Source organism: Exophiala spinifera (genome assembly GCF_000836115.1).
Source record: "Exophiala spinifera strain CBS 89968 unplaced genomic scaffold supercont1.1, whole genome shotgun sequence".
Classification (NCBI taxonomy): Eukaryota; Fungi; Ascomycota; class Eurotiomycetes; order Chaetothyriales; family Herpotrichiellaceae; genus Exophiala; species Exophiala spinifera.
This window is the reverse complement of record NW_015622513.1, coordinates 3,276,696-3,289,544: the sequence shown is the minus strand read 5'-3', so window position 1 is coordinate 3,289,544 and position 12,849 is coordinate 3,276,696. Positions and strand designations below refer to the sequence as shown.

The window sequence follows — 12,849 nt, the reverse complement described above, 5'->3', positions numbered from 1 at the left end:
GCCCTGCGATGTAAGCCCGAGCCACACTGAGGGTGACTGGTGCCGCATTTCCTGTCGCAGCAGCGGAAATCTGCCAATCATTCCACATCCAGACGTATCGTGCCCCAATGACGCCTCTATTCAATCTTTAACGTCTGCTGCGATATACTCACGGGCACAGCGCCCGAGCTCTCGTTGTCGTGCTTGACGCTGGTTGATTCTAGGTCTTGGACTTCACCTCTTGACCTCTGCCTCTCCAGATCGCTCTTCAGACTGTCCAGATAACGAGCCGCTTGGGCCGAGTATTTGCACTTCCGCCTGATGACCGGGCCGTACTTGTAGAAAAAGATGGGAAAGGGAAAGCAAGCCAGGGCAATAAATCCAGGCACTGCAGAGCCCCATCGTGTCCCTAATGAATCGTACATTTGCACGGTAAAGAGCGGGAAGACGGCGCCGAAGGCCGATCGCAGCATCGAGTTCGCGGCCATCATGGAAGCGGCGTAGATCACGTATGAGTCGATTCTGAAGCATGATTAGCAGGTCCTTGATCTTTCTCCGAGACGGAGGCAAACAACTCACAAATAGTTCATGCACGACATGAAGATCAGCAAAAACCCAGCTCCAAAGGGTACTTCGGCGAGGATGGGTACAATCCAGTGAATCCGGGGAGACGCCGTGGCCGCGAACCATGCCAGACCAACTATCGCAATTACTCCACCCAGTATGACGGTCGGAAGGCGAGTCTCTGGCGGTGCAAAGCCCCCTGTCTCCCTGTGGATGCGGGTGTAGCGCTTATTATCGTAGATGATGATAGCGACACCGACGAAGACGCCGACTAGCATACCCAGGAAAGCGAGACCGCCCACGCCTGCATTCCAACCGTGTCCTCGCTGAAAGACTATAGGATACGCAGCGAAGCAGAGATACAAAGTTCCGTAAATCACGGAAGTGTAGATCTGTACTTGGCAGAGAGGGGTGGTCAGTGGACTGGGCATTCACCGAACTTGTAGACGCGAAAACAAAAGACCCAAGACGTACGGTGAGGAGAAGCACTATGGGCTCCCTAAACAAGAGCGCCCATGGTAACACCAAAGACCTTGTGAGCATTTTCTTAAAGCTCAGCGGGTTGTCCATGTCCATCTTGGTCATATATGCCCTCCCAGTCACCTTGGTTAGCAACTTGGCCCTCTCACGCAGCAACACCGGAGCATACGTCTCGGGCACTATCAGCAGGCCAAGGATGGTGAGCACCCCGGCGTACAAGGTCAGCACGCCAAACAGCCAGCGCCACGATGCTCCCAACTCGATGAAGCCTCCGACCATTGGGCCAAGAGTCGGTCCGAGAAACGGAGCAGCAGAAAATATGGCGATGACCACGCCTCGATGTTCGGCGTCCCACATGTCGGCAATCTGGCCCCCTGGGACAACAATGGCGGTTGAGCCAATAACGCCCGCAAGGGCGCGGAAAACAATCAGACTTTGAATGTTCTGTGCGGCCGCACATATTCCGGTCCAAAGAGTGTAGAACATCATGGAGATCATGAGGATATTCCGACGACCCAGCGCTTCAGAAAGAGGCGCGAAGATGAGCGGACCGGTGCCAAATCCCAGAACGAAAAGGGAGAGACCAAGCAGAAAGACTTCTTGGCTACAGTTGAATTCTGCCATGATACTTTCGGTCGCCCCTGTATAGGCGGAGGAGGCTAGGGAGATACACATAGTCATAAAAGCCAACAAGGCACTCAAGATAGTCTTGCGCTTCATCGAGTAGGTTTTGGGATTGCAAGGGTCATCGTCTAGCCACTGGATAATATAAGGGTCGCTCGGGGTTCCGTTCCCCGTGTATCTGGCCTCGAGGATTCGATTGAAATCCGTAACACAGGGTCGCCATGGTCTTCGTTTGAGTGTATTTCGGGATGAGTCTGTGGCTTTCTCGATTGATAGGCGCCGAGGTGTGTGGTTTTGGCCATCCGAGTCAATATCGACGGACTTCTCCTTTGGCTGTTGGTTATCTTGGGCAGTCATGCTGACCAGGTGATTTGGTGTTATCTGTATCGACTCTGGGCGCGAAGACTCTGCGGGAGGCTCCTGCGTGTCGGCCATCGTATATCACATCTGCAAGTCAGCGTTGTACGCGACAATGGCAGTGGGAGATATCGTAGCATGTTGGATATACCAACTACAACATGTACTTTTGACCACCACATATTGCGCCATCTCGGACCCTTCTAAGAACCCACCAATTTGAGTCAGTTCAGACCGTCTTTCAAGTTCCGGGCGTCGCATATCATAAATGCTGCTTAATGGCCCGGACACCGGCACTAGTCCTGGACGCCTGCTCGAAGCAATCAGAGGTGTTGTTGTTGGTTGGACAAATGGAGCGAAAAGTGGCTACACGGAGACGCCGATCCGGAACTCTCGGCTACAAATCACTCCCGAACACCGCATTTCCCTTCCACTCCGAGATCCCAAAGTATCTTCACGCTGCGCACAGACGGAGGGTGTAGAGGCAATTAGTGTCATTGAAATCCTTGTCAAGCATCGATGGTTCATTCTTTTGCGTACATGATTTGAAGTGTCTCATGAGCTTGTTGATGACAAGACTTCGATCGGGAAGAAATCTAACATCTTGGCCATCTGTCCGAACGACCATCATCGCAGCCTCAAGCCCGCGATGCCAGACGAAAGAAAGATCCCGGCATGCAAAGAATGCCGCGAGAAAAAACTGCGATGCGTCTTTGAAAAAGACGATTGTTGTGTCAGGTAATACCGGCGCCTTCCAAACCAGACATCACCCATACTCACTCGATATGCAACAGATGTACAAGGCTGGGAAAACAGTGTCTAATCCCCGAAGCCAAGCGCAGAGAACGCAAGGCCCGATGTGATTGGTAATCTTCCGTCCGGTCAAGCTCAAGGCTGACGATGGACACGCAGTACGTGGGCGAGTCGAACATCTCGAAAGCACCTACTCCGAGATACTGGCCTTACTGCGACGGAATGGAAACACCGAGTCCTCTCCGGCCGCTACCGCCAGTTCGCAGCAGCATCCTCCGTCGGCGTTGCAGAGTCCATTGCAAAGGACGAGCTTCTTGTCGGGGTCGGGAGGTCCTCAATCGAGCCTACCGGCCGTCATCGGCTCTGACATGCTGAGCCTGGATGAATGTGACGCCCTGCTCAACACTTACCGAGAGATGTCTCGAAGCGTCCACCCGTTCGTGCTTCTTCCTCAATCTTGTCGTGCCGCACCACTCATTGAGGAACGCCCAATGCTGGCACAGGCCATCTTCATCGTCACATCCTGGCAGAATCCTGCTCGTCAAGCCGCTCTTCGCTCCATCTTTCTCAGAGATCTTAGCGAAAAGTATTTCATGAGGTCTGAGAGGTCCTTTGATCTCTTACAGGCCCTGATAGTGTATTTTGGATGGTACGTCAACGGTCGCCACCCTCGCCGTCTTGCTTTCTCTCTCGGATCCACTGACTGGTGTTTCATTGTCAGGTGTCACTTCTATACCCACAGTTTCCCGTCAGGAGCTTTCAGGATGGCCTCTACCCTGGTGACCATGGCCATGGAACTCGGCATCACCCAAAGCCCGCTCACCGTCACTCAACACGAGGTTCTAATGAACTCTAACTCAATCTACCCACAGAGCAATGAAGGCACACCTTCGAAATTCTGGAATTTCGAGGCGCGGAGAGCGTTTATTGCCACCTTCATTATTTCAACTTTGTAAGACGAATGAAGAGATACTGTTACCCTCTGCGCGAGAACTCCACATTGACTGATTGGCAGTTGTTGCTTTACATTCCGCAAAAGCAATCTTCTACCACAGACTCCATACCTGCATGAATGTGCAAAGTCACTGGCTGCAGACCCTCAATACCCCTCCGATATGCTGCTAGCACCCTGGATCAAGACCATGGCTCTAGCAGAACAGGTCACCCAGACATTTGATCATGGTTCACGAGAGCGTGTGGGTGAACTCAATGACGAAAGGACCCAGCTTCTAGTAACAACCCTGTCGAAACAAGTCGAAGAGCTGAGAGCAAATCTCCCTCCCAAAAGCCCGGATACAGGTATATAGAAACTCTCCCCGAATGCCTCCTTCCCACTGCTCAGTCTTGTCCTTTGTTTGACTTTTTCATCTTCCTATCTCAGAACGAAGCTAACTGTTAATTTTCCTGCTGTGACTCAGCCATTATGTATAACCAATGCCAATGCATCATCGCCTTCATCCACGAAGTAGGCCTGTACGGACTGAGCCTGGGGAAAACACCCTCCGTCACCCGCATCGCACTCATCTACGAATGCCACACGGCGTCGATGAAAGTCTTGTCGGAGAACGTCGAACTGTCCCTCGAAGAAATGAGTCAATGGGGCGTCATGGAATGGCGCCAACTCAACCTGTGCGTAATGCTCAGCGCCAGGTCTTCCATCATCTTGGACTCGACGTGTTACACGGTCGAGTCGTCCCACAGAGCCACGTGGCTACAGAAATGTCTAGACACGCTCTGTCAGCGGATCAACGAGCTTCACTTGATGTCCGTCGGAGGGTCGTCTTCACAGGCGCAAAAACAAGATCACTTTTTCAAGCGTATAGCAACCGACTGGACGAATATCAAGACGTGTTATCAGAATTGTGTACAGAGAAATCAAATTCACCAGCAGCAGCAGCAACAACAACAACAAACTCCGATGACGACTGTTCAACAACGACTACCGCTGCCGCCGCCGCCGCCGCCGCTGCCGCCGCAGCAGCAGCAGCCACAAGCACCATTTGTATTTCCGTCGGCTGAGTTTCCTTTTGACTTTGACGTTTTTAACGATACATATTGGTATGGGATGGGTGAGGGAGATGTGGCGGGTCTCAATATAGCTAGTGGTTGGGGGATGGTATGATGCCAAAATATCGTATTGTACATAGATAGATACCCTTGCATATATTATAAGTAGATATGGAGATGACGATAAAGATAATGAGGTCTGTAGGGTCTTGTAGTGAGCATTTTGAGTCCAACAAGGGGATGGAGTATGAGTATAGTATCCAACACTCACCGGCGAGTTCTGCAAGGTAATAACTCTTGCAGGTCAGGTACGTACCTCGTCTAGGGGTAGCGGAGTGGCCCTGTTCAGGGGATACTGTAGAGCTCCATACGGGTACCTATGCTACGTACCTTCACCTAGGTACCTCGCGGCTGTGCGGCCTTACGAGGTGGTAATGTTTCAGGTAAATCAGGGTGGTCTAGTTAGCGTTACCCAACAGGCTGATCTGATGTCATGGTCATCGGAGGGTTGTGCGCCGCCTACAACCGAGGAAAATAATCCTTGGCCTTATGGTCTTGAGACCTCCAATTCATGCTCAAATTCGACCTTTAGAATTTTCCCACCTTCCACTGGAAACAGGTTTTGTAGTGTAGTGGTGATCACTCCGGATTTTGACTTCCACACACAAACTGTCAAAAACTCTTTCCGGCAACCCCGGTTCGAACCCGGGCAAGACCTCACTTTTGTTTTTTTTTTGTAGTGAAGGGACGGTTGAAGGGTATTATACACAACTATTTTCTGAATAGGTGGTTTCTGATGATCCCTCCCCCCCCCCCCCTTTCAACTGTTTGTTTCCAGCAGGTAAACTTTTTGGGGGGTTGGGATTCTGTAGATTATGTTTCGCCAGTGGCGATTTCCTCTTCTTGCTCTCTCACCTGCGCACTTGCGGTACCTACTTTTACTTACTCACCCACACACTCATCCCTTACGTAGCCACACGTAGTAGGTACCGTCTGTCTGTACCTGCGCGCCTCGACGGATCGAAAAGGTACCTACAAGTACCTACCTACTCCTGGATGACGCACCAAGTGTACCCCCACTCACGTCGCTCACTCGTACTTGCTACATGAGCCGAGTACCTCCATTACCTTCCCTGAGGCGGTCAAGTACCTTGGACACCTCACCTCAGGTGTCCGTATGTGGTGATGACGACTCAAAAAATCCATTGCACGTACCAAAGGTACCACCAACTGACACATTGCGTGACGCCCTCTCTACGTGCTGGGGCCTCGTGGTTGGGCAGTTCATCAACAATTCTAAACTAGAGCGCATATAAAGTACGACAACTGTAAGGAGTACAGTGTCAATCATTCTCTTCATTCGTCAGCCTTCACGAGTTTGGTTTTGATGATTCCGAGTCGACACGATCGCTCATCCAAAACCATCTATCTATCCCATCAAAGTTCTAATGTTTTCGGTTTCCTCTCTAGATACTCCGTATCTTCCAGGCCTTTTTTTCTTTCCCACCCACCCGGACGGAAACATCGTCCTTGCCCTGCTCATTAGTAGGGCCACCCATACATATTGTACTGTACCGTACTACACTTTATACACTATAGTAAAAAAAAAGACACAAACAGATTCGTCCTGGCCAAAATGACCATCGTCCCTTGTTTGGGCAATGCATGCTGAGATCCAGGTAGTAAAGGCTAGGCGATAAACTTCCCTCAAGTTCTCTCGACCAACACCACCCCTGGCAATCCGCCGAGAGCTTTTATTGTCATCAAGCTTGAGTCGTTGACAACTCGAATCCTTCCGTTGCTTCATCCTCTGGCAGATTAAACAATTCATTATATCCGTACTTTCTTCAATCGTTGACCTCGTCATCTTCAATATGGTTCTTTTCCAAGCCCAGGTTTCTTAACGCTGAAACTACCCAACCACTTTTCTCTTGCCATGACATGTAAGCTGCTGAGGCTGGCTCAGGCATCAGGGTCGAGCTTGCTCTTGCTCTTTAATCTCAATCTCGGGGCACGAAACATGAAAATATCACTTCACCTCCTGTTCAGAAAGTTCACATTTCCCGCTTGTGGCATGCTCAACAAACTGTCCGCCCGTTGAAAAACATCACCCCGGAAGAATTGGTCACCATACGCGCTGGCAGGTGTGCTTGGGATCGCCATTTGCATGTTCATGTTTGGCACCGTCGCCTGAGCAGCCGGGCCGAGTGCCGCAGATAATGGAGTAGCAGGCAACGGTACCGAAACAGGACTTATGCCGTTGGTCCCGTTAGGGAGACCAAGAACATTATTGACGTTGACCATTTGTTTGGGCATGATGGCCGTGTTCGGGGTGTTTGCTGAACTGGGTCCCGTTCCTGGAGCTGGAGGAACAGGTACAACAGGTTGTGGGAATTGGCTCTGGACAGCATGATGTCCCAACGACGAAGTGACCGTACTATACACCGAGGAATTTCCATCGACACTTGCACCATTCACGCCGTTCGCGTGTGTATAGCCATTTCCGTTCGTCGCTGGTGCAGACTGCTGGCTTGTCAACGTATTGAACACACTCGGAGGTGGCATCGCTGCGCTTGCACTGTCGGTGAGATATCGCCACGGACTCGTCTCGATCAAGCGTCCTGCTTCTCGGCTTGCTTTTTGCACTGGTCGTAACATGATGATCAACTCTTGTGACAACAGCCGAAGAGACTTGGCTTCCCGCATATCGGTCAAGAGTTCAATGAAGTTCATCAAGAAGTTCTTACACAGTGACCAAAGCGAGGGGTCATTGCGGCCAGTTCCTGGAACGCTGGGTTCTTTGAGGCGCATGTTGACCAGCCTGACCTGCAGTGCTTCGCTGACATCAATGCACAACTTGCACCTGTACACCAATGTAGACCATAGGTCATGTACAGACTTGGGCTGTCGGTTCTCCTCCGCTGCCTCGAGACATCGAATGAATTGTGCTTTGGCAATCGGAATGGTGTGCAAAGCAGCGTCGTACGCTCTGCTTAGTGCCAGGAAAATTTGTTCAAATATAGCTTCCTCCTGAGCGTCTGTAAGGCCAGTAGCAGGATTGACTCGAGCAGGATAGCCATTTGCCATGGGCAGATTGAAGGCTTCTCCTGAGCGAGGGGTGCTCGCAACCGACGAAGACATGCCGTTCATCATCGCAGCTCGTGAACTTGACCTCGACCTGAGACCGTTGCTATTTAATGTACCGCTGTTCGAAAATGTTGAAGAAGTGCCGGTCAAATTTCCACCGTTGAGCGTGGTACCAGTCAAGTGGATTGGCGTCGGGAGAGAACCCGAAGGTGCAGGTAACACAGGGTTTGGTGGATATGTTGCGACCGGTTCCGCGACCGGATGTTGGATGGCCGTGTCACTACGCAATCTCCCACCCTGTCTTGAAGGCACATTTCTGTCTCGGGTAGGGGTGATTGCTCGAACTGGTTGCGAAGGCGTACTGAACTCTTCGGGAATCGTCTGGATCGGGTGACTGTTTCCACTCGACAATTGTCTTCTGTGACCGAAACCTCGTGTCACGTTGACATCCGCACCGAAGCTCTGGATTGCGTTTCGAACCTCAATCATACTGCCGTATAGCAAGAGCATTAGGCTGCGGACGTATCGCACGTCGGCTCCAGCGACAATTTTCTTGACATTGTCCTGCAGCTGAGCTGTCACATGTGTGTACGCCATGATACACGTAGCACAGTCGTGTCGAACAGTGGATTCAACCCTCTGCACAGCATCCTCATCCTCAACGTCCACCACTTCAGCTTGCTCCAAAGCTTCGTTGAGTCGATCGACGTGTGTGGAGGCATTAAAGAAAGTGAACTCTAGAGTGCTCCTCCGAGGATCCTTGCCACGTATTGCAGCAATCAAGCCGGAGATGTGAGGGTGGATCTGGTAGAGTGCGTACAAGATGCCCTTGGCCCCGTCGATCACAGGACTATTCAACTCATTCTCGACTTTATGTTCCGGTAAGCTTGACAGTCGTTTCACAAAGGCAAGCCTATTCCGTCGCGAATCTCGGGGGCTATTCGGACTAGACGAACTGGCACCACCGGGAGACGATAGAGTACCATTCCGCTTCAGGACAGAACCATGACTGAAACCTCGAAGATGACTGTTCCTGTTTACTTTGAGCTCGTCAATGCTGTCGAGGTCTGGCTTTTCTCTCCTCAACATCCCCATCCTCTTATGACGGGCAGCCGCTGATGCTTGTAAAACACTCTCGCTGTTGCTTCGGTTTCTCTCGTTGCTATTTTGGCTAATCAGCGGTGCAATCCCCGGACGTCGGAGGGCGATTGATTGGGTGCCAGAAGTCATACGGAAATGTGAGCGCGTGGGGACCGGAGGCGGATGCGGCTGTATGGGTGACGATTTGTTTCCTTCAGAACCGGTTTCACTGAGCCCGCTGCCAGTACTGGGAATGACGGGAAATCTGCTGCTCAAAGTTCGCTTTAGAGGTTTTGGGGTCTCCATGGGACCCTCGTCGATCTGTAAAGAAGCTTCAACATCTATCGGAGCAAGAGTCGACGAATGCGCCTCTCTCAGATACCGTTTGATCTCGAGAGTGATGGCTGTTTCTCTCTCATGATCGGTCATCTCTGAAAATGATACTTCTGATTCTTTATATTCGACGACCCTTTTCAATCTGAATCGCAGAGGGTTTTCTGCGATCTTCAATATCTGAAGTTTCGTCATTTCGCATAGTTCGGTCGGCAGCTCCTCAACTCGGTTGTGCACCAGTGAAAATACCCGCAGTGACCTCAAGTTCTTTATATCAGGAGATATCTTTCGAACTTTGTTGCGGCTGATGTCCAAGATCTCCAGTTGGTTGAGCTTGTATACTCCCCGAGGTATCTCTCGAAATACATTGGACCGTATATTGAGGTAGCGCAAATGGGTACATTCGGAGAACCGGAGGGGTATGTGCCATATCTGGTTCTGTGAGAGGGACAATCTTTCCACCTCGTCTTTGATAAGATCAACCACACTCTCGGGCAGTCTGGCAATGTTCGAATGTCCCAAATCCAGAGTCAATTTTGGCTTCACAACATCCCTCACGGCCTCGCTGCCTGCGAGTGCATGTTCTGTGTCTTGTCTCGCATCTGCTACCTTCTTCTTGAAAAGTTCCGTGGTGTCTTCCAAAGACAGCAGACTTAAGTCGCTCTTTTTATTTTGTCCGCTGGCTTTCGCCTCTTCTGGCTTCGGTGGGGAGGTTTCGAAGATTTGACCAGCTTCGACACGTTGCGCTTGCGATCTCGTGTCTTCGCTGGAGGCTCGAGGTGGGCGGTCACTGTCGTCAAAGCGTGATGGTCGGCCCAACCGTGAAGCATCTTCCGGACGAAGCAAGACTCGCGGAATGTTGACTTGTGGTAATTCGGGCTCCATCATGTTCGACAAGATGGTGTCTTTGAGGCCTAGGCCAGAGATGTTGTCAATGGCCAGCATCGAGAATGTTGAATCAGGCGGCGGGTGGACCGGCCCCTCCACAGCATGCTCCTGTCGATCTCAACACTCATACAATCGAGGGGAAGGTCTGTCTATAATCAATAACGCGCCAGGCGTTGTCACACCATCGTAGAGTGCCGAAAAAAAAGGTGAAGGCCTGTCCTGGAATATGTGCAGGAGCCGGAGTGTGGGCGTGTGTGCAGATGCTGGCTGTGGTTCGAGCTGTACAATGACACGGTGTGGTGTTCGTGTTCTAACTAGGGGCGATCGGACGAAGGTTCGCCAGGAGGACAGTGCTTTTGTTGATTAGACCCGATGAAGACTGCAGCTTGAGCCGAGGGCTCTGGGACGTGGCATAAGTTGTTGATTCTTTCGACAGCAGCCAGTGGCCCGACGACAAGGATTGACGTTTGATGACAGAAGAGGTGTCTTTGACTGAATCTTTGTTGCTGTCTCAGACCAGTGCAGCGCAGTTTGGCGCGGTCGTCTCAGACAAAAACGGCCCCGGCCCCGTGCACGTGACCTGTTCCTTGCATTGGCGCCCCTTGTAAATTGTTAGCCTGAGCGGCAAGCAACAAGCGACCGTTGAAAGTGACAGGGATGGTGATTGTCCGTCTCTTGCCCTATCTGTATCTTGATAATGATCTGCCCTCCCATGGGCCAAACATCAGGCCACCACCACACGTGGTCATTGCCTCCTTGTATGCGTTCGAGCTAGTGCAGATAAAGCTCTCTGTAGGGACCGAGCAGTCATTGTCGCCTCATCTCTCTACTTGCGGAATATATACAGGGTGACAAGGGAGATATCACTGGTACCCCGTGTCAAGAGAGAAAGAGCAGACGCATCTCTTAGCCACACTCTTGCTGACTTCCATCTTCCATCAGTCTAGTCTCTGCGCCATAGCCATGCAGTCCGCCATCCAGGATCCAGCGCTCATTGTCTTCGCTGTCATCCTGCACTCTTCGCCATACACTTTTTCTCTCTGGCTCCCGCTGCTTGCCCTTCTCTTCACCTTCAGGTGCTTTCCACACTGGCCGGATGAGTTTGCCGCCTGCTAGAAGAGGATTGTTGCTGAATGCACCTTGACCCCCAACACTCAAATGTTGATCAGCTGGGTCTTCCTCCACACCGGCATTCTCTTCAGTATTGTCAACCTTCTCTGGGGCTGCAGGGACGTTCTGGCGCTCATATGTCCTGACCAGCTTCCCGTTCCTGATGCTCATGCTCATCACCGTCTTCTTCTTTTCCCACTCCGGTCTATTCGCCTCTTCCATCTCGCGAATGTATTGCTGTTGCCTTTTCAGCGCCGCAGCCCGCTGAACCGGGCTCATCCACTGCGTAGCCCCAGGGGTCAAAGTCATGTCGTAGTCACTAGCTTCATCATAAACTCGAGTCCGTTGAGCATTTTCTCTTTGGAACGCCAAAAGTTTATCTCGATGTGCCCTTGCTCGTGCTGCCGCTGATGAAGACTCGTCTCCTGAAAGTGCCTCGGGTGTTGATCCTCCGAACAAAGGTGTACCCCGACCGGAGTGTGTCTGGCCTGCATTGTGAGCAGCCATCTTCTCAATGCCACGCTCTTCTTTTAGTGCCTTGATCATGCTATCGACTTGCTCTTTTGACAAGATAGGAGCATCGCAGAATGAGCATGGCTGAAGGCCTTCTAAGGCGCATATGATCTTGCCACAATTCAAACAATTCGGAGCTGTCTCGAACAAGGGATGAATGGAAGCATTGCAGGTACATTTTCTTCTCTCTTTCGATAAAGTTGGATTGGTAGACAATTCTAGTGCTGCGATCGCCGCCGTCAAGTCGGCCACACTGGACGTGGTAGTGGTAGGGCCGCCTTTCTGTGGTGTCGCAGTTCCCGACTGGGGCTGCGAATGTGATGGATGAGCTGGCTTTTTCGACTGCTTTGATCGGACATTAGCAAATCCAAAATCCGATATCAAACTCCCAGATGCCGAGGGTGGCAATTTGTTGGATTTTAGAGCCGGCGAAGCATCTCGAGATGCCGCACTGGATTGCGGTGCAACACGAGTGGTACGTAATGGAACTTGGAGGGCATCAGCAGTGCCCGTCCGTGAAGGCGCGTCCTCATTATGGGAAACAGATTCCCGGGGTGATGAGTAATGGTCGTCTCCATCGTAGTGCTTGGTATATCCTCCAGACACATTACCGTATCCCTCTGGAGTGCGTGCAGGACCAGTTGCATGCAGTGGCGGTTTCGTTCTCCGTGCAGCCCTCTTCTTTGGACTTGGGACACCAGACTCATCCGCTGTCAACGCTGGGCGTGCTTGTGATGGACTCCTGTTCGAAGATACTTGTGGTCGGCGCGCATTAAAAGATGAGATGAACTCCAGAGCCTGTGGTGAATCGCCGAGTAAGTTCTTCAGGTGATCAGCACCCGCTTCTTTGGTGAGAGAGTTGGTGTAAGTTATGATCTCTCGAAGAGATTCGTCGTCGATTGGAAGTAGTCTCTGAAGACGGGGCAATGCCCATGCCTGCAGCTCTGCGCTCATATTGATCGAATCCTCAGGGTCAGGTCTATGTGAGAAGGAACCACACAGAGGAGTGTGAATCGCTCGTACGAGTCAGTATGTGAGAAGTTAATCGATAGAGACGTAGTGTGAGGCGTCGAC

At 51.4% G+C, this 12,849-nt stretch overlaps 4 protein-coding genes and 1 non-coding gene across 5 annotated transcripts; 2 read left to right on the top strand and 3 right to left on the bottom strand.

The window, feature by feature from the left end:
• Nucleotides 1–116: 116 nt before the first annotated feature.
• Nucleotides 117–2,082, bottom strand: PV08_01219 (uncharacterized protein; the record flags this gene model as incomplete). Its single annotated transcript, XM_016375582.1, has 3 exons — nucleotides 117–501; nucleotides 559–935; nucleotides 1,018–2,082. 3 exons carry the CDS (start codon nucleotides 2,080–2,082, stop codon nucleotides 117–119), a joined length of 1,827 nt encoding a protein of 608 aa, XP_016240858.1.
• Nucleotides 2,083–2,653: 571 nt separating this feature from the next.
• PV08_01218 (uncharacterized protein) lies at nucleotides 2,654–4,879 on the top strand (the record flags this gene model as incomplete). Its single annotated transcript, XM_016375581.1, has 6 exons — nucleotides 2,654–2,742; nucleotides 2,799–2,863; nucleotides 2,917–3,406; nucleotides 3,479–3,709; nucleotides 3,773–4,056; nucleotides 4,176–4,879. 6 exons carry the CDS (start codon nucleotides 2,654–2,656, stop codon nucleotides 4,877–4,879), a joined length of 1,863 nt encoding a protein of 620 aa, XP_016240857.1.
• A 503-nt stretch (nucleotides 4,880–5,382) lies between these two features.
• PV08_01217 lies at nucleotides 5,383–5,482 on the top strand. The gene has a single exon. It is a non-coding gene; the product is annotated as a tRNA-Gln (tRNA).
• A 1,316-nt stretch (nucleotides 5,483–6,798) lies between these two features.
• Nucleotides 6,799–10,209, bottom strand: PV08_01216 (uncharacterized protein; the record flags this gene model as incomplete). Its single annotated transcript, XM_016375580.1, has 1 exon — nucleotides 6,799–10,209. One exon carries the CDS (start codon nucleotides 10,207–10,209, stop codon nucleotides 6,799–6,801), a length of 3,411 nt encoding a protein of 1,136 aa, XP_016240856.1.
• An 849-nt stretch (nucleotides 10,210–11,058) lies between these two features.
• On the bottom strand, nucleotides 11,059–12,729 carry PV08_01215 (uncharacterized protein; the record flags this gene model as incomplete). Its single annotated transcript, XM_016375579.1, has 1 exon — nucleotides 11,059–12,729. The coding sequence occupies one exon, from the start codon at nucleotides 12,727–12,729 to the stop codon at nucleotides 11,059–11,061; it is 1,671 nt and encodes a 556-aa protein (XP_016240855.1).
• Between the last annotated feature and the right edge of the window lie 120 nt (nucleotides 12,730–12,849).